Consider the following 19,475-nt stretch of genomic DNA (forward strand, 5'->3'; position numbering starts at 1 on the left):
GGGGAGATAGAGAGAAAAAAAAAAAATCTATAAATCTTCAGCACAGCGAGTGTGAGCGAGCTGAGTGTGACCTGAGCGTAAGTGTGAACGGCGGTAAGTGTGTGACTTGTGATTCAGTGAGGAGGTATTTGGAAGGCCTTTAACAAATACCTGTGTGAATTTGTGTGAATTGCTGAATTGGGAGTAGCTATATTCACAAGGTGTTAACTTAGGGTGGGCGGTCATAATCAAGGGTTTATAAGGGGCAGCTGTTTGGGGCTCAAGCCCTTTTTGGAAGTGCATCTGAACAGCAAGGTGGATTGCTGTTGAGGGGAGATAGAGAGAAAAAAAAAAAATCTATAAATCTTCAGCACAGCGAGTGTGAGCGAGCTGAGTGTGACCTGAGCGTAAGTGTGAACGGCGGTAAGTGTGTGACTTGTGATTCAGTGAGGAGGTATTTGGAAGACCTTTAACAAATACCTGTGTGAATTTGTGTGAATTGCTGAATTGGGAGTAGCTATATTCACAAGGTGTTAACTTAGGGTGGGCGGTCATAATCAAGGGTTTATAAGGGGCAGCTGTTTGGGGCTCAAGCCCTTTTTGGAAGTGCATCTGAACAGCAAGGTGGATTGCTGTTGAGGGGAGATAGAGAGAAAAAAAAAATCTATAAATCTTCAGCACAGCGAGTGTGAGCGAGCTGAGTGTGACCTGAGCGTAAGTGTGAACGGCGGTAAGTGTGTGACTTGTGATTCAGTGAGGAGGTATTTGGAAGGCCTTTAACAAATACCTGTGTGAATTTGTGTGAATTGCTGAATTGGGAGTAGCTATATTCACAAGGTGTTAACTTAGGGTGGGCGGTCATAATCAAGGGTTTATAAGGGGCAGCTGTTTGGGGCTCAAGCCCTTTTTGGAAGTGCATCTGAACAGCAAGGTGGATTGCTGTTGAGGGGAGATAGAGAGAAAAAAAAAAAATCTATAAATCTTCAGCACAGCGAGTGTGAGCGAGCTGAGTGTGACATGAGCATAAGTGTGAACGGCGGTAAGTGTGTGACTTGTGATTCAGTGACTTTGGAATCAGGGAGTTTCCAAGGGAGGAATTGCTTCTGTTTTTTTTTTTTTTAAATTAATACTTTGTATTTATTTTTAATTAAAGTTTCTGTGTGGTGCAATCCCCATTAGGAAATGTGCTCCACAATTGTTAATGCCATCCAGTGCACATCTTGCCACATGTATGCAGTCCTTGACCAGCTGGTCGAGGGTGCATACTGCTGTGCCAGATGTGAGCACATTGTGCATTTGGAAGCCCAGATTTTGGATCTAAATGTGCAGCTGGCAACACTGAGATCCATAGACAATATGGAGAGGAGTCTTCTGCTCACAGAGCAGACGCTCAATGGGATAGATGAGGAGGGGGATGGTAGGATGGAGCTGCAGGACAGTGTGGCAGTTAGCTGGGTGACAGATAGAAGGCGGGGTAGAGGGAAGAGTGCCAGGGAGGCTAGTCCTGATCTGGCACACCCCAATAAGTTTGCTAAGTTGGCAGATGAGGGGGGTGCCAGTACAGGGGTAGCACTGCTGCAGCCAGGCATGTCCTCTGAAAGCCGGAGGAGTGACTGCTCCAGTAAGGAGGGAAATAGGAGAGCAGGGCAGGCCAGACAGGTGCTGGTAGTGGGGGACTCAATTATTAGGGGAACAGATAGGGCAATCTGTCACAAAGACAGGGATCGTCGGACGGTGTGCTGCCTACCTGGCGCTCGAGTCCGACACATCGCTGATTGGGTGGACAGATTACTGGGAGGGGCTGGTGAGGACCCAGCGGTCATGGTGCACATTGGCACAAATGACAAAGTTAGAGGTAGGTGGAAGGTCCTTAAAGATGATTTCAGGGAATTAGGCTGCAAGCTGAAAGCAAGGACCTCCAACGTGGTATTTTCCGAAATACTGCCTGTACCACGTGCCACGCCAGAGAGGCAACGGGAGATTAGGGAGGTTAATAAGTGGCTCAAGAATTGGTGTAGGAAGGAGGGGTTTGGGTTCCTGCAGAACTGGGCCGACTTCTCAGTGGGCTACAGGCTCTACGCTAGGGACGGGCTGCACCTCAATGGGGAAGGGGCAGCTGTGCTGGGGGAGAAAATGGTTAGAAGGTTGGAGGAGTGTTTAAACTAGGGATTGGGGGGGAGGGTATTCATTTTATAGGAGGGGAAGATAGTGCAGATAGAGAGCTGGGCACAAATAAGGAAGTTGGGGGTGGCGGTGGCATGGGGTTAGAACAGTTAATAATTTAAGAAAGAATAGAGGTACAGAGAGTAACATCAAGTGCATGTATACTAATGCCAGAAGCCTCGCCAACAAAATGGACGAATTAGAACTAATGTTGTTGGAGCATAATTATGACATGGTGGGGATATCTGAGACGTGGCTGGATGAGAGCCATGACTGGGCTGTTAACTTGCAGGGCTATAGCCTGTTCAGAAATGACCGTACAGATAAGCGAGGGGGAGGGGTGTGTCTATATGTAAAATCTTCCTTAAAACCCATCCTGCGTGATAATATAGGTGAATTTAATGAAAATGTGGAGTCCCTGTGGGTGGAGATAAGGGGAGGGGGAAAAAATAATAAATTACTGATAGGTAGGGTTGAGCGACCTTAGCTTTTTTAGGATCGAGGTGGGTTTTGTGAAACCCGACCTTCTCGGATGTCGGATCGTATGGAATCGGCCGATTCTACTGTAAAGTCGGGTTCCGGACCCGGAACACGAAACCCAATGTATGTCAATGAAATTATTTTTTAATTCATTCTCTCTCTCTCTCTCTCTCCATATGTTATTTTTTGACTCCGGAAATTACTACGTCCGAAAACGTAACATAGCACTATGATGCCGCAGGAGCCGGAACCTATGTCATCACGCTGCCCACAATTAATTGGCTCAAAAAAATGGCGGGGAAGGCGTCATTCGAAACGCGACTTTGGCGCCAAGTTCGCGTTCCACGTGGCCGACCCACACTGGGATCGGATCGGGTTTCATGAGACGCCGACTTTGCCAAAAGTCGGCGACTTATGAAAATGAACGACCCGTTTCGCTCAACCCTACTGATAGGGGTTTGTTATAAATCTCCAAAAATAATGGAAGCAATGGAGAATATCCTCGTAAAGCAAATAGATGAAGCTGCGACTCAAGGAGAAGTCATTATTATGGGGGACTTCAACTACCCTGAAATAGATTGGGGAACAGAAACCTGCAGTTCCAGCAAAGGTAATCGGTTTTTGACAACTATGAGAGACAATTACCTTTCACAGCTGGTTCAGGACCCAACAAGGAGGGGGGCACTGCTAGACCTAATATTAACCAACAGGCCAGACCGCATATCAAATATAAGGGTTGGGGGTCACTTGGGGAATAGTGATCATAAAATAATAAGTTTTCATGTAACCTTTAATAAGATGGGTAGTAGGGGGGTGACAAGGACACTAAACTTCAGGAGGGCAAATTTCCAACGGATGAGAGAGGATCTTGGTGCAATTAACTGGGACGATATCCTGAGACACAAAAATACACAAAGAAAATGGGAGACGTTTATTAGCATCCTGGATAGGACCTGTGCACAGTATATACCGTATGGGAATAAACATACTAGAAATAGGAGGAAACCAATATGGCTAAATAGAGCTGTTAGGGGCGCAATAAGGAACAAAAAGAAAGCATTTAGAGAATTAAAGGAAGAAGGTAGTGATGAGGCATTAAATAAATACAGAAAATTAAATAAATTCTGTAAAAAGCAAATCAAGGCAGCAAAGATTGAGACAGAGAGACTCATTGCCAGAGAGAGTAAAAATAATACCAAAATATTCTTTAACTATATAAATAGTAAGAAACTAAAAAATGACAGTGTTGGCCCCCTTAAAAATAGTCTGGGTGAAATGGTGGATGAGGATGAGGAAAAAGCCAATCTGCTAAATGACTTTTTTTCATCAGTATTTACAAAAGAAAATCCCATGGCAGCCAATATGACTAGTGATAAAAATTCCCCATTAAATGTCACCTGCTTAACCCAGCAGGAAGTACAGCGGCGTCTAAAAATCACTAAAATTGACAAATCTCCGGGCCCAGATGGGATCCACCCCCGAGTACTGCAGGAACTAAGTACAGTCATTGATAGACCATTATTTTTAATCTTTAAAGAGTCCATAATAACAGGGTCTGTACTACAGGACTGGCGTATAGCAAATGTGGTGCCAATATTCAAAAAAGGGGCAATAACTGAACTCGGTAATTATAGGCCAGTTAAGTTTAACCTCTACTGTGGGTAAAATCCTGGAGGGCATTCTAAGGGATGCTATACTGGAGTATCTGAAGAGGAATAACCTCATGACCCAGTATCAGCACGGGTTTACTAGGGACCGCTCATGTCAGACTAATTTGATCAGCTTCTATGAAGAGGTAAGTTCCGGACTGGACCAAGGGAACCCAGTGGACGTAGTGTATATGGACTTTTCCAAAGCTTTTGATACGGTGCCACACAAAAGGTTGATACATAAAATGAGAGTAATGGGGATAGGGGAAAATATGTGTAAGTGGGTTGAGAGCTGGCTCAGGGATAGGAAACAAAGGGTGGTTATTAATGGAGCACACTCGGACTGGGTCGCGGTTAGCAGTGGGGTACCACAGGGGTCAGTATTGGGCCCTCTTCTTTTTAACATATTTATTAATGACCTTGTAGGGGGCATTCAGAGTAGAATTTCAATATTTGCAGATGACACTAAACTCTGTAGGGTAATCAATACAGGGGAGGACAATTTTATATTACAGGATGATTTATGTAAACTAGAAGCTTGGGCTGATAAATGGCAAATGAGCTTTAATGGGGATAAATGTAAGGTCATGCACTTGGGTAGAAGTAATAAGATGTATAACTATGTGCTTAATTCTAAAACTCTGGGCAAAACCATCAATGAAAAAGACCTGGGTGTATGGGTGGATGACAAACTCATATTCAGTGGCCAGTGTCAGGCAGCTGCTACAAAGGCAAATAAAATAATGGGATGTATTAAAAGAGGCATAGATGCTCATGAGGAGAACATAATTTTACCTCTATACAAGTCACTAGTTCGACCACACTTAGAATACTGTGCACAGTTCTGGTCTCCGGTGTATAAGAAAGACATAGCTGAACTGGAGCGGGTGCAGAGAAGAGCGACCAAGGTTATTAGAGGACTGGGGGGTCTGCAATACCAAGATAGGTTATTACACTTGGGGCTATTTAGTTTGGAAAAACGAAGACTAAGGGGTGATCTTATTTTAATGTATAAATATATGAGGGGACAGTACAAAGACCTTTCTGATGATCTTTTTAATCATAGACCTGAGACAGGGACAAGGGGGCATCCTCTACGTCTGGAGGAAAGAAGGTTTAAGCATAATAACAGACGCGGATTCTTTACTGTAAGAGCAGTGAGACTATGGAACTCTCTGCCGTATGATGTTGTAATGAGTGATTCATTAATTAAATTTAAGAGGGGACTGGATACCTTTCTGGAAAAGTATAATATTACAGGGTATATACACTAGATTCCTTGATAAGGCGTTGATCCAGGGAACTAGTCTGATTGCAGTATGTGGGGTCGGGAAGGAATTTTTTTCCCCATGGTGGAGTTACTCTTTGCCACATGGGGTTTTTTTGCCTTCCCCTGGATCAACATGTTAGGGCATGTTAGGTTAGGCTATGGGTTGAACTAGATGGACTTAAAGTCTTCCTTCAACCTCAATAACTATGTAACTATGTAACATCTTTGCTGTTTGGGCTGGCTGTATCCTGTAGTGCATTTGTTCAGAGACCTGGGCAGGTAAGTGGTGCTGCCCTTTTTTCAGCTGTATTTTTGAATTTTTTGGAGGAATTGTAGTCCTCTCTTGTGGCTTTGTTACTAAGTTTAGCGACAGCTATGTTTCTCAACACTCCTATACCCATGAATGCTCAGCTAAGCTAAACTTTCAAGTGTTTTTAATGGGGAAAGGGGAGAAAGTGTGCATGCAGATACGGCTTTAAAGGAAACCTCTCATGAGGTTTATGCTTCCCAATGTGAGGACAGAGTGACCGTTTCGGGTCGTATGTCAGTTACTGGGAACCTTAGAATAGTTTTATCTGCTAAAGCTCTGCTAGTCTTCTCAGTGACTAGTTCTTTTTAAGGCTATGTTTCCACGTGGCGTACCGGCAGCACTTTGAACGCAGCGCATCCCCGCTCCATCAAAAGCGCTGCCGGCTTTCGTACGTGCGGTGATTCCGCATGTGTTCATTGAACACATGTGAAATTGCTGCACCCTATACATAGAACGGTGCTATTTATCTTGCGGAGACAGAGTATCTCTGCAAGACAAAATAGAATAGACATGCGGTCTATAAATACACGACGCATGTGCGTATTCGCAGGTTTGCCACCTGCATTTTGTACCCATAGTGGATATGGGATTTCATAAAATGTCCTCCACTATGCTGTAACATCTGGACACTGCGGATTGGACGCTGCGGCTGTATGCAGTGTCCAATCCGCAGCAAAAACGCCAAGTGGAAACATACCCTAACCCTGCCACTGACCGCAATTGAGATCTTACAACTTGGCGGAAATCTGCCAATCAGTAGCCTAGTTTACCATAGTTCATGAATAATGAGGATGACATAGAAGGAGCTCATCATTGAGAAGACTAGCAGAGCTACAGTAAATGTTTTATTAAAACTAAAGCAAAAACTCCTGGAAATAAGCTATTAAAATCAAGATCTCTGCCCCTACCTTAAGCTACTTTTAGATGGGGCAGCATAAAGCTTTGGACAGATTCCCATTAATGGTGTCTTTTGACCTCCTAAATCTAGACTGCAACTTGCAAAATGTTTTCTTTGCCTCATTTAATAAACAAATCTATTCCCAAACACACAATGCATGTTTCAAGTGCCGTATCAATAAAAGTCAAGACTTCTCAAACCTTAGGCGAGACGAAGAGTTACATACAGATGTGCAGTACAGCCGGTAAACCATCAAGAAGACGGGGTCCTCACTTTGGCGTTACGCTATGTATCAATCACTTGGAGAATAGAACTTCATCTTTAAGCAGCGCAATGAATGCAAACATATACGTAACATTCGAGAAATGTCACAGGTCGATTTGAAAAGAAACTACTCCTTAAAGGAATGCTTTATTCTTGTGTTTTTGTCTCTACCCCCAACTTGCATTCATCGTGAAATGTTGAACATAAGGCAATGTGCCACGTGGGGTTGCTCAACTGCCAGTGTCTACGAGTCCGCAGAAGTTGTGAGGCCTCAAGAGTATCTTATGTGTACACACCAGGCTTATCCCGCTTTGTGTTCAATGCATCGATAAAGAAGACGAATGCGGGGGGCACACTGAATGATGAGGTAAGATCCATGGAGATTAACCTCTATCATTTAATAGGTCAAGAAGGAATTCACGTTTCCCAGCTGTGTAACAGAGTGAGTGATTTTTTTGCCACACTTCTTTATTTCCATAAACGCCTGGTCTTCGTTACCCGTTCTTCAGCTGTTGTATAACCGCAACTGATCAAGGACAACAGGGTGACTAAAGAGTATGGGTTTCAGCAAGCCGAAGTCGGACAAGATTTAGAAAACAAAAGCCTAACAAGAAAAGCTTAACAAAGAATGACCTTGCCTTTTCAACCACTCTTCCCCTTAAATTAATACAAAACTCGGGCGACTTTTTTTTTCTGGACAAACATTTTTATTTTAAGTAATGCGTCTATACACTGTACATTCAGTCACTGTGGTATATAAGCAATAGCTATTTTCATACATAATCTCATAAAGTCCTTTATTTTACAATATTAACTGTGTGAGGGCAAAAGAATCTGGGAAGGAAAAAAAAACGAATGACGGTACACAGCGAAACAGATAAATATGCTAAGCTTTTTTCTTACTTTTTCTTTTTTTTTTTAATCAGGCATTTATAAACAAGAAAGCATACATTAATTACATAAAAATAGTTCTAGAATAGTACGTTTAATATTGTCATTAGCAGCAGCATAGGATAAAAAAAAAAAAGAATAAAATGTTGAAATGATATTGGCTATAACATATGCAGATGATTGGGGAGGGGGTTCGTCATCAAATGAAAATTAATTCATTTGATATTTTTATTTTTCTGATACAAAAAAACTCCCTCTAAAATATTAGAGAAGAGGAGAAAAAAAATTTTTAATAAAAAAAATACTTTACAATGAAAATATGGACAAAGTGTGATGGGTAGAGGGGAAAAAAAGTTAAAAACTACATTTAAAAATTGCAAAAAAAAGTCTAAGATTCTTCATAGTTAAAAACACAACCAATTCAACCAGACAAATTAGCAGGTAATAAAGAGCATTTGAAGAAAAAGGGAAAAAAAAAAAAAAAAAAAGTAACATGGAGGGGGGAGGGGGGACAAAACACCATATACATGTATAATACAAGTGTAAATATAAAATGATAAAACAAAAATATTTACAAATTGAGTTTCTTTGTACAATTGGCTAGTTTGACTTTTAAAAGTAGAATATTATGCTTAAGAGTAATCTGCTGAATAGATATTAATGTTATTGCTGTTGGTTTATGTTTCCCTTTACATATATATACTTATTTATTTTTGTGGAACAGAAACATGGTTATTAAATTGAATGCACAATTATCAAAGTAATGCTTTAGAAGCAGTAAGGGAGAGTCACAGCTTTTGCATGAACAGGCAAAGCAGTCACATCCAGAAAAAAAATAAAACCACTAACGCAGCAAACTGTACATACGAATTACATATATAGAACCCCTGTGCTGATAAAAACATCATCCCTCGAGTCTGGGATTCATAGCTAAACTGAAATGGTAGCACGCTTGGGAGTGAAGTTGTGTTTTAAAAAAAAAAAAAAAAAAAGTACTGATTTTTTTTTATTTATTATTTTTTACAGTATGTACCTACAAAGTTAGTCAGATTAAAGAGTTTAGAAGATCACTTCGATGTGAAATGGAAACTTCTAAACAGTTGAAAAGCTATAAGAAAGTGTAACATTGTAAACAACATATGCTCCGAGGACCTAATAAATTACAATGTTGGTAGCAGCAAACGTTAGTAAGGCAAACAAGAGTATACGGTATTATTTTTTTTATTACAAATTTAGTCTTTAAAAATGGCTTTACCCATTAGATGTAGATCAGATCATGTAAAAGTCATTTGCAAAGTCCTTTAAAAATTGCAGATGTAGAACAGGGTCCCCCCCCCCCCCCCAAAAAAAAAAAAAAAAATAGAGAGAGAGAGAGAGAGGGAGACTGCACTATACTGATGGAAAAAAAAAAGAAAAGTAACCTTGGTTCATGGCGAACTGGGGGACCAAACACTCAAGCACTGATTTCACAGGATTTACAAGAGCTAGACTATAGAAGGGAGGCGAAAACTGAAGACCACAATTACCCCGCATTGATCTATTGATGAAAAAAAAAAAAAAAAAAAGGATGGCAGACAACAAGGATGCCCGGCGGTACGACTAATCTCTAAGGACATGCAGGTTATTTCCAAATGTCTAGACTTGAGTTGTTCAAGTGGTTTACATGCCACATTTGATGCAGCAGGTTATGGCTTTTATTTTTTTTTTCTAAAATGAGTTCTACACTCATAGCTAAAAAAAAAACAAAAAACAAATTGAAAAATTCAAGAATACCCCATCCGACAGACAAGGCATGGTCTAACTATCTATTTTGGGGGGTACAGAGCCCTGAATCATGGGGAAACCGTCTAGACTTTAAAAGGCACAAGCATCCATTAGGAAGGAAGGCACAGTAAAGAGTGACCTGCGTATATGGACAAATTTGGGGTCTAAAATTCAGAAATATAGTGGCTTTGCAAAAGAAAAAACAAATGGAGACAAAAGAAAAAAGTGATATCCCAAATTGCCACCTATGAGTATAGATTTGGGAGAAAGTCATTTATTTACTTTATTTACTTCTATAAATGTTTGACTGCTATGGCAACATCAATTGTACTACTTCGAACATGGCTTTTATCATTTATTAAAATATAAAATGCGGATGTGTATTATTTTTGCTTTTTAAGTTTTCTGTGGGTAAAAGCTTTCCACCACCAATGTATCCAACATTAGGTTTGCCCTAAATGTAATTTGTCACTTTTCTTTCAAATTTTTTTGATCCTTTTTAAAAACAGATGGATTACAAAACTTTCCCCTTCTATCAAACTTAAAAAAAAAAAAAAAAAATCAGTGCTAGAGACTAGTTCAGATGACAAAACAAAAATGTTACAACCACCCAAAAAAAATTTAATTGGATTTTCAGTGTTTTGCAGCATTTTTCTCGCCGTTTTAAATGAATAGAAAATTATTGAAAGGTCTGCCCACACAATTATTTTTTTTTATACATAGCATACCTTAAGTATGGCTTTTTTTCCCTGCTTTTTTTACCATAGTTTTCTTAATAGGCCTTGAAAAACACCATTAAAAATGCACGTTCCTAATGTTACAAAACAAAAAGCTGCCAACAAAATATTTGAACTTCTGCTTGCTTTTTTTAGATTAACTTAAAAATGCTAGATGTGAAGGAGCCCTATGATCATTTTGTGTTATCCAAGTGTCAGATGTGTTGTGGGGGTTTTGGTTAAAAAAAAAAACAAACTATTAAAATATATAAAGAAAAAAGTTGAGAAAATATACATGACACCAGCTCTGATTTTTTTTTTTTGCATTGTATTATGCAACAACTTAAAAAACAAAAAACATGAAACAGCTGCAGAACTTAATATATGCAAATGTGATGCAGGACCCTCCAGTACCAGCAGTATTATGAAAGCTGCTCAGAGGACTGTACAATGAACCATATTGTAAGGAGGTTACTTACTGGGGGAGCATGACCTGTAGCACAGTCTTTAAGTAAATACATTCTATAGGAGTTGAGGAACCCACTAGGAGCAAAAAGAGTGGCTCCCCAAGAGACATATTGAAAACAGATTGGAAAATTATATAAAAAAAAAAATGACACTTGAGACACCGCATTGCATTGTGTGTGCAGAAAAAAAAGTCACCAGTTCAAGAATATGTTATAAAGCAGTGACATCAGAGGCGTACAAGGTACATAGCCTTGTTAGTGTACTCTTAAGTTTACAAAGGTCCAATTGCTCCGAACATGTACGCCTCAAAATAAGATTAGAACACAGAGTATCAGGAGACATTGTGCTGCTTTCACCAAGGCAAGTAGAGTAGCCATGCTTGGTACCCCTTCGGAAGTACTTGCAATTAAAATGGCTGACTTAAATCGAAACAAGACCCTGTGTCTGTCTCATCACCTATGACATTTCCCATTTTAAAGGAAATCTGTCAGCAGGTTTTTGCTACCTCATCTGAGAGCAGTGTAATGTAGGTAAGGCAAAACCGAATCCAATGATGTATCACTTAAGTTTACTGGGTTCAGCAGTTCTGACACAATCAGAGCTTTTAGATTTAGAATGAAGCAGAGCTGAGAAAGCTAACCCCGCCCACACCATTCTCTGTGAACGAAGTTCATAGACAGGGAGCTGCTTATCACAGGAGGGGGTGTTGCCACACTAGTGTAGTCCGGCAATGTTAATCTCTCAGTGATAACTCCTTCACACTTAGAAAACTACAGCTCGCACTTTGACAAGGGACACATCCCTGAATTCTGTGTTTCAGCCTCTATCTCCTGCTAGCTTCAGATTACATAACAAAAACTTCCTGTTTGAGTCCCTTTAGGTGTTGGTTAATCGATAATAAGATGTTTCTGAATAAACCTTCCGATAAGACTGCAAAGCTAAAAGTGGCATCATAAGGGAGATGTTCTGACTTTGGAGTGGCACTGCACCCTTGAGGTGGGTCACTTGTGTACAAACAAGGAGCAAAAATGCCCTCCTTGATTATTTACAGCAAAAAAATATATATAGATATATAATAAGAGTATTTTGTTGGATTAAGACCAGACCTTTGCAGTCCCATAAGCAATGCATCAATTACCAAAGTTATTTTTTTTATTAGTTCTATGTATTTACTTTATTTTTTTAATATTCTGACATCTTTTCATTATAGAATATTTTTACACATCTTTTAAAAGCAGTTAGTAAACTTTACAATAGAGTATAAATATTTCCTGTACATACGTAGCATGAAAAGCCCATTTAAAAAGGTATTTAGACATAACTGATAAGAATGAAGACTGAGCACATAAAATGAAAATACAAAAAGGAAAAAAAAACAAAACGCTCAAGTAACAAAAAGGAAAAGAAATTAAGAAATGTTTCTGCATCCGGACTTAGAACTCATCTCCTTCTCACAAAGGGATGGGTCATTTAGAGCAACTGATGATTCTTTAGCTCCTATGGAGCCCATTAAAAAGATTCCCTACTGGATCATTCTAAGTAAACAGAACTCTGAAGTTCCGACAGAGCGGAGGGAGTCATGGGATACCACCACTGATTGGAAGTCAAATGGCCAAGCATGCCAACCATCGTTAGCCTACAAACCCTTCCATGAGCGAATGAAGCTCTAGTCCAGAGTCTACTAAGACCCAGCCTGGCAATCTTCTCTAGGTTATAAATTTGCATACATGAATGTAATATTGGGTCCATCAGACTGTATTTCTTTCCAACACACCTATGATTAAGACCAGTTCACTCCTAATACCATCACTTGCCAGTCACCACCAAAATTTAAATACAAGGATGTTTACCCCTCTCCACAATACAACTTTTTAACACCCCCACAAATACATCATGCAACCAGCAAAAATATTTGGTCAAAGACAGTACCTAAACTGTTCAACGGACTTCAGCATTGAGATCATTCAATACTTCCTAGCAAAATAGCTGTAATTTGAGGATAGCTTTATTGGAGACTAAACATTTTTTTTGGAGTGAGGATTCCAACACAATCTAATGTAGTCCCCCATTTCGTGGCCCCATAGGATTTCTATAGTCTTTTTTTGGATGATCTGTCTGTGGCCCTAGATGTTAAAATTTGTACTGCATATCCATCACGACAGTGTTTCTCAGCTTCGGTCCTCAAGAGCCACCAACAGGTCAAGTTTTCAGGATTTCCTTAGTACTGCACAGGTGATAATTTCATCACCTGCTGAAGCACTAATTCCATCACCTATGGAATACTATGGAAATCCTAAAAACATGACCTGTTGGTGGGTCTTGAGGACTAGAGTTGAGAAACACTGCATCAATGCCATATGATTAAGCCCAAAAACATGCATCCTTAAAAGGGAATCTGTCACCAGGTTTTTGCTACCCAGTCTGATGTAGGAACAGAGACCCTGGTCCCAGCGATGTATCATTTGCTTTATTGGGTGCTGCCATTTTGATAATAAAGCGATTTAATCTCCTGTAGATACAGCAGTTCTCGGAATGCTGAGCTCTGTATAACTCCGCCCACACTGCTGATTGGCAGCTGTGTACACTGAAAACTGCCAATCAGTGGTGGAGGCGTGGTTAGACTACCTGGCAGCAGGCCAAGTAGTCTTCTAGTGATACTGGTCTGCTTAGTATAGTTTTTATAAAAATACTGTTTTATCAGCAGAAGATTAAGTATTACATCTCTGGAATTAGGGCATTTCCCACAGGAAAGATTTATATCTTGGTACCGTGTTACCCAATGGATAGAAAAATATTTAGAATTGAGAGTCCTCAGTGGCTGATACCTTTTAATGGCTAACTGAAAAGATGTAAGAAATAGCAAGCTTTCGAGACTACAAAAGTCTCTTCATCAGGCGTAGTCTATGCCTGATGAAGAGACAGGAGTAGTCTCGAAATCTTGCAATTTATTACCATCTTTTCAGTTAGCCATTAAAAGGTATCAACCACTGAGGACTCAATTCTAGGTATTTACCACTGCATTATGCTGCTCAGATTAGGTCGTAAAAACCAGGTGACAAATTCACTTTAAAGGGGTTGTCCGTTTCCTCTCCAGTAATAGTGCTGCTCCTGTACATGACCCTTGTTCACTTTACAATGAGTCACAGACCATGGACGGATGTGGCACCATTTCTGGTAAAAAGGTAGACCAGCGTATCTAATCTTAAGACAACAGGACACCGCCTACTGCCTACAGATCATTGTGCTTTGTTGGTCACATGTATTATTCCATAGAATGATTTAATTACTATTTGGAAGCAAAAAAAAAAAAAAACTATCCCCAAATTGGAGCCATCTGTTTAGGATATTTATTATTTCAAGCAGCAAGATAAGGGTTTGCATCTTGGTTAAAGCATTCAGCATTGCACCGTGTGAACACAGCCGTAAAAGATGAAATACTGAATTAATTCAAAGAATAAAAATGTAACAAAAGCAAAATTTTTTGATTTTTCAGGTTAGACTATATAGACTTCCAAATACTTGCTGTACTTTTCACAAACATGTTACAGTCTGTTTATATGCTTTGTTCCCATCTGATGTCTCCCTTTACCAAACTATTCGTAAAGAAAACCTTAGGGTCATCCTATACCCCAAGACCGCTTTTCCAATATGGCGGGATTTAAAAAACACTGGTCAATACGACTAAACAGTTCCATTTCCTTTTTATTTGCGGTTTGGATTTTTTTTTTCCTGTCTTTCACCCTCCCCCTTTTATGTGCACAGATAAAAACTTGTCTCGGCGAAACAAAAACAACATTTAAAAAATAAAATATATATATTAAAGAGAGGGTAAGATACAAAAACACAAAAAAAAGAAAAATGGTGGAGCATTTTGATAATTCCCAGGCAACAAAATCTGATGGAGAAGCCACTAATGTAGTAGAGTCTCTAATTAACAGGGTTCAAAATTAATGGCTTGCTACCAATACATTGCACAGTCGACATGAATATGGTGTTGAAAGGAAGGGTGGATACTGGAGAAGCAAGGAAAGGTTGATGTTTTTATAGTAAACCCCCCAGAAAAAAAAGCCTGTAACAAGTCAGTTAAAATTGTGCATCAAAGTTTCAGTTCTGTTATACAAAAATTTTTTCCCCGTTTTAATATGGAGTCTTTACAATGTCCTCATCATTTTTAATATATTTTTTATATTAAATAGCTTATAAGAAAATGTAAATCTCAAAGTGATCCAGGCAAGCGTAAGAATCAAATTTTTTTACTTTTTTTTTTTTAATTTTAAAGGATCAATCATGCTTGCTTTCTTTAAATCTTTGACTTGAATGCTGCGTTATCTTGTAGTTGACACGTAGAAAAAAAATATGTAATTTTTATTGAGCCAAAACGGCTCTTTTTTTTATAAACACTCTGTCTGAGGCACAGTAAGATGTTGTGCTGTGTGGGTTCAAACGAGGCATAGTTCAGTGCTTCTGTTGTAGGGGATCTCTCATTTTCCACTCTTGTAAAATGTTCAGATTTATTAGTGCATGCTCAATGCACACACTCCATACACTCACACGTGCTCCTATTCATGCATACATCGGACAACCGCCTCCTTTCTGTGCATATACGTAGAATTTTGTTTATGAATAGATACTTTTTTTTTTGCTTCAAAAAGGAATTTTGTGTGTGTTTTATTTTGCATTAGTTCTCAATGTCTTTTCGTGTGTGTTCACTGCTGGAAAGATTGGTGGGCTTGGCCCAAAGCTGTTCTTGTAGATCTTTGACAACTTTTTCCAAGTGTTCTCTGGCTTCTTGTTCCTGTACAAGATCTGTCCGAAGTTTCTCTCTGTCGCTGTCTGCGTGCTGGAGTTTTGCTTGCAGTTCCTCTATCTGTAAAAAGTCATAATTAGAAGTAAGTCAAGGATTCTTTAAAATATCACTTTCGTTAAAAAACAAACATTAAAATATATTGATATTATATACATATGTTAATTTGTTCCTAGATTATGACAACTTGAATATATATATATATACACACACACAGTGTGTGTGTGTGTGTGTGTGTGTGTGTGTGTGTGTGTGTGTGTGTGTGTGTGTGTGTGTGTGTGTGTGTGTGTGTGTGTGTGTGTGTATATATATATATATATATATATATATATATATATATATATATATATATATATATACATACATACATATACATATATATATATATATATATATATATATATATACACACACACACACATAAAATAAGAGTTTAATCATTATAAGAAAAATCATAATTAATTTAGGAAAACATTAACAATGTAAACACATTTTTCAATATAAAAACAGCTCTGTGCTTAATGGCGACTAATTCACAGACGACCTTTATTGCAAGGGAAGTAAAGTCAAGGATGTGATGCTGTAACAAATACAGCGTGTTTATCTTTGACCTCTTTCTGTATCTGCTATAGAAGGATGCTGGTTAAGTGACCCTGTTCTGACCTTGACAGAGGAAGCTGCGTGCCCCTGACTGCTGGCTGTGAAGAAACACGCTGCTAATTATTTCACAAAGCAAGGCGGCACTAGAATAGATCCCTTTTTTTCTCTTCTGTGCCCCTTTTTTTACTGCCTCCTATATTGCAGGCTGCACAACTTGCCACTTAACTATGAGAGCCTCAAAAGCAGCGGGGTGCATATATCAGCAGGTTTTGTGGTTTTTTGTTTTTAAAAATTTTCCCTATGGAGCCATGCACTTATCAGCAAGTAGCTTTTACCTGCAGCAGTAGTTTTTACCTGCAGGTTTACCTACCTGCAGCAAGTAGTTTTTAACTACCTGGGATCTCTCCCAGCAGGAGATTTTTGGGGCAGCACGGTAGCTCAGTGGATAGCACTGCAGCCTTGCAGCGCTGGACTCAAATCCCACCAAGGACAACATCTGCAAGGAGTTTGCATGTTCTCTCCATGTTTGAATGGGTTTCCTCCGGGTTCTAACACATTCCAAAGACATACTGATAGGGAATTTAGATTGTGAGCCCCATCGGGACAGCGATGATAATGTGTGCAAACTGTAAAGCTCTGCGGAATATGTTAGCGCTATATAAAAATAAAGATTTATTATTATTCTTTTACTTCCTGTGACAATCTCTCCCGGCTCATGGCGGTCATGGACTGCTCCTGCCATTGATTCTTTTGCTTTCTGTGACAATCTCTCCCGGCTCATAGCGGTCATGGACTGTTCTTGCCGTTGGTTCTTTTACTTCCTGTGACAATCTCTCCCGGCTCATGGCGGTCATTGACCACTCCTGCCATTGATTCTTTTGCTTCCTGTGAATCTCTCCCGGCAGTCATTGACCATTCCTACCATTGATTCTTTTGCTTTCTGTGACAATATCTCCCGGCTCATGGCAGTCATTGACCACTCCTGCCATTGATTCTTTCACTTCCTGTGAATCTCTCCCGGCGGTCATTGACCACTCCAGCCACTGATTCTTTTGCTTCCTGTGAATCTCTCCCGTCTCATAGCGGTCATGGACTGTTCTTGCCGTTGGTTCTTTTGCTTCCTGTGACAATCTCTCTCGGCTCATTGCGGTCATGGACTGTTCTTGCCGTTGATTCTTTTGCTTCCTGAGGCAACCTGTCCCGGCTCATAGCGGTCAATGACCGCTCCTGCTGTTGATTTTTTGCTTCCTGTGACAATCTTTCCCAGCTCGTAGCGATTCTTTTGCTTCCTGCAATTATCTCTCCTGGCTTAGAGGGGTCACAGACCGCCCGGACACGATTCTCCTGCTTCCTGTGAAATAACGACAACGAAGCAGTTCCTTCTCTTCTACTCTGCTGACGGGAAGTCTTTGCCGATGCAATTTTGATTGAGAGCCAACACCCCGCTTCATTAGGCTAAGCAGTTTGTCAAGCAACACTGCATCAGCAGTGACGCCCCGTCAACAGAGCAGAGCAAAGAGAAAGAGCTGCTCAGTCTACGTGACATCACAGGAAGCAGGAGAATCGCCGTGACTGCTCTTACTCAAGGGAGATTGCGGCAGAACAGAACAGGCAGGTAGCAACTACATATTGATAAATGCTTAGCCCCATAAGGAAAAGTCCCGGATAACCCCTTTAAACTGGAATAATCTATAAGGTCTTCATCCATAGAGAAAAAAAGGGAAGAGTATGCAACTAATTCACTTTTTTTTTTATATTCAGGGGTAAACCTGAGTTCCCCAGAATACCTTTGCAGCAGGTTTTCCTATAGGCACACAGCTGCAGCTTGGCGCTATGCACGGTGGAAGTAAGCTGTAGGTAACACCCATTGCAGAGTTCTCACTTTGGTAATGTTTAGTCTGGAGGCCTCTTATCAGCTTAAAGCTGGGGAGGAGGTTCACATCATTTCCTGGTTTGGCATGTCTCGCATCAGAAGAATCAGTCTACTCCCCTTCCCGTTATTGACAGTAGTTTCAAAGAAGCATAAATTGTTTTCTCTTTGTCGGCATGCTCACATACAGGCATATATTCACTACTGGAATGAAACAGCCACCGAAAAAGAACCATTCAACCCTACAGCTTGTCATGCCATACTTCAAAAATGCAAAAAAATAAAAGAAATAAAAACTTACCTGAGCAGAGTACTTTGCCCGTATCCGGCCGGCCTCACAGCCCTTGTCACAAACTCTAACTTGCCTAGCTTGTTCTAATTCTCGCTTCAGACGTAACCGCGATTCGTTAGCCTCCTTCATTTTCTTCTCATTTTCTGCTCGGAGACGTTCAATTTCTTTTCTTAAGTTGCGCTTTGCCTCTGTTGCTTCTCTTAACTTCTCTTTCTTAGCCACACGGAGAAATTCTAGCTCCTAATGAGACACAAAAAATATATTAAATATATATATATATATATATATATATATATATATATATATATATATATATATATATATATATATATATATATATATATATATAATTAACCTTTAGCAACTTTTCAACGCGATTTAAGTAAACTATAAAAGGTGTAAAATAGAGCAAGTCAGCCTGCTCTTCGTGCCATTCCTTTCCAACCTGCAACATTTTATAGTCAATTTCATTAATCTGATAAGAATATCTGGATAGTAAAAGTTAAGGTTTAAAAAAAATAAATAAATAAAAGGAACCCGTCACCAGGTTTTTGTGTAGAGATAGAGACCCCAATAATAGGGATATGTCACTTATTGGGCTGCTTGGTGTAGTTTTGATAAAATCCCTATTTTATCAGCAGGAGATCACTAGGACTAACAATCCTGCTGCCATGTAGACCTCCATATTCATGAGCTTTGAATAACTCCGCCCCCACTACTGATTGGAAGTTTTCTGCCTATGCACAGTATACACAGAAAGCTGCCTATCAGAGCTCAGCATTAAGAGAACTGCTAAATCTGCAGCAGAGAAAATAAGGATTTTATTAAAAACTGCAGCAAGCAGCCCAGTAAGTGACACACCGCTGCAATAAGGATCTGCTCTCTCAGACGTGGTAGCAAAATTCGGTTGACAGATTCCAATTTAAAAAAAGAGAAAGACAACCTTAAAAATGGTTCAAAACTTCTAAAGAGAAAAAAGGTACATATACCAAAAACACCAAAAGGAGCAAAATTATTCTAGAAAACTGCAAAAACACCAGTGGTGAATCGGAGGCAA

At 39.7% G+C, this 19,475-nt stretch overlaps 1 protein-coding gene across 2 annotated transcripts in view; it reads right to left on the reverse strand.

Moving 5' to 3' along the window:
• Nucleotides 1-7,697: 7,697 nt before the first annotated feature.
• Nucleotides 7,698-19,475, reverse strand: part of SKI (SKI proto-oncogene) — an 85,240-nt gene continuing 73,462 nt past the window's right edge. For both annotated transcript variants that reach the window (XM_077250088.1, XM_077250087.1), the window contains exons 6-7: nucleotides 18,428-18,658; nucleotides 7,698-15,719 (exon numbers count right to left, since the gene is read on the reverse strand). In XM_077250088.1, the coding sequence (XP_077106203.1) occupies nucleotides 15,531-15,719; nucleotides 18,428-18,658 (420 nt within the window). In that variant the 3' untranslated portion in view covers nucleotides 7,698-15,530. The remainder of the gene's footprint in view (nucleotides 15,720-18,427; nucleotides 18,659-19,475) is intronic.

This window comes from Ranitomeya variabilis, chromosome 4 (genome assembly GCF_051348905.1).
Source record: "Ranitomeya variabilis isolate aRanVar5 chromosome 4, aRanVar5.hap1, whole genome shotgun sequence".
In the NCBI taxonomy this organism is placed as follows: Eukaryota; Metazoa; Chordata; class Amphibia; order Anura; family Dendrobatidae; genus Ranitomeya; species Ranitomeya variabilis.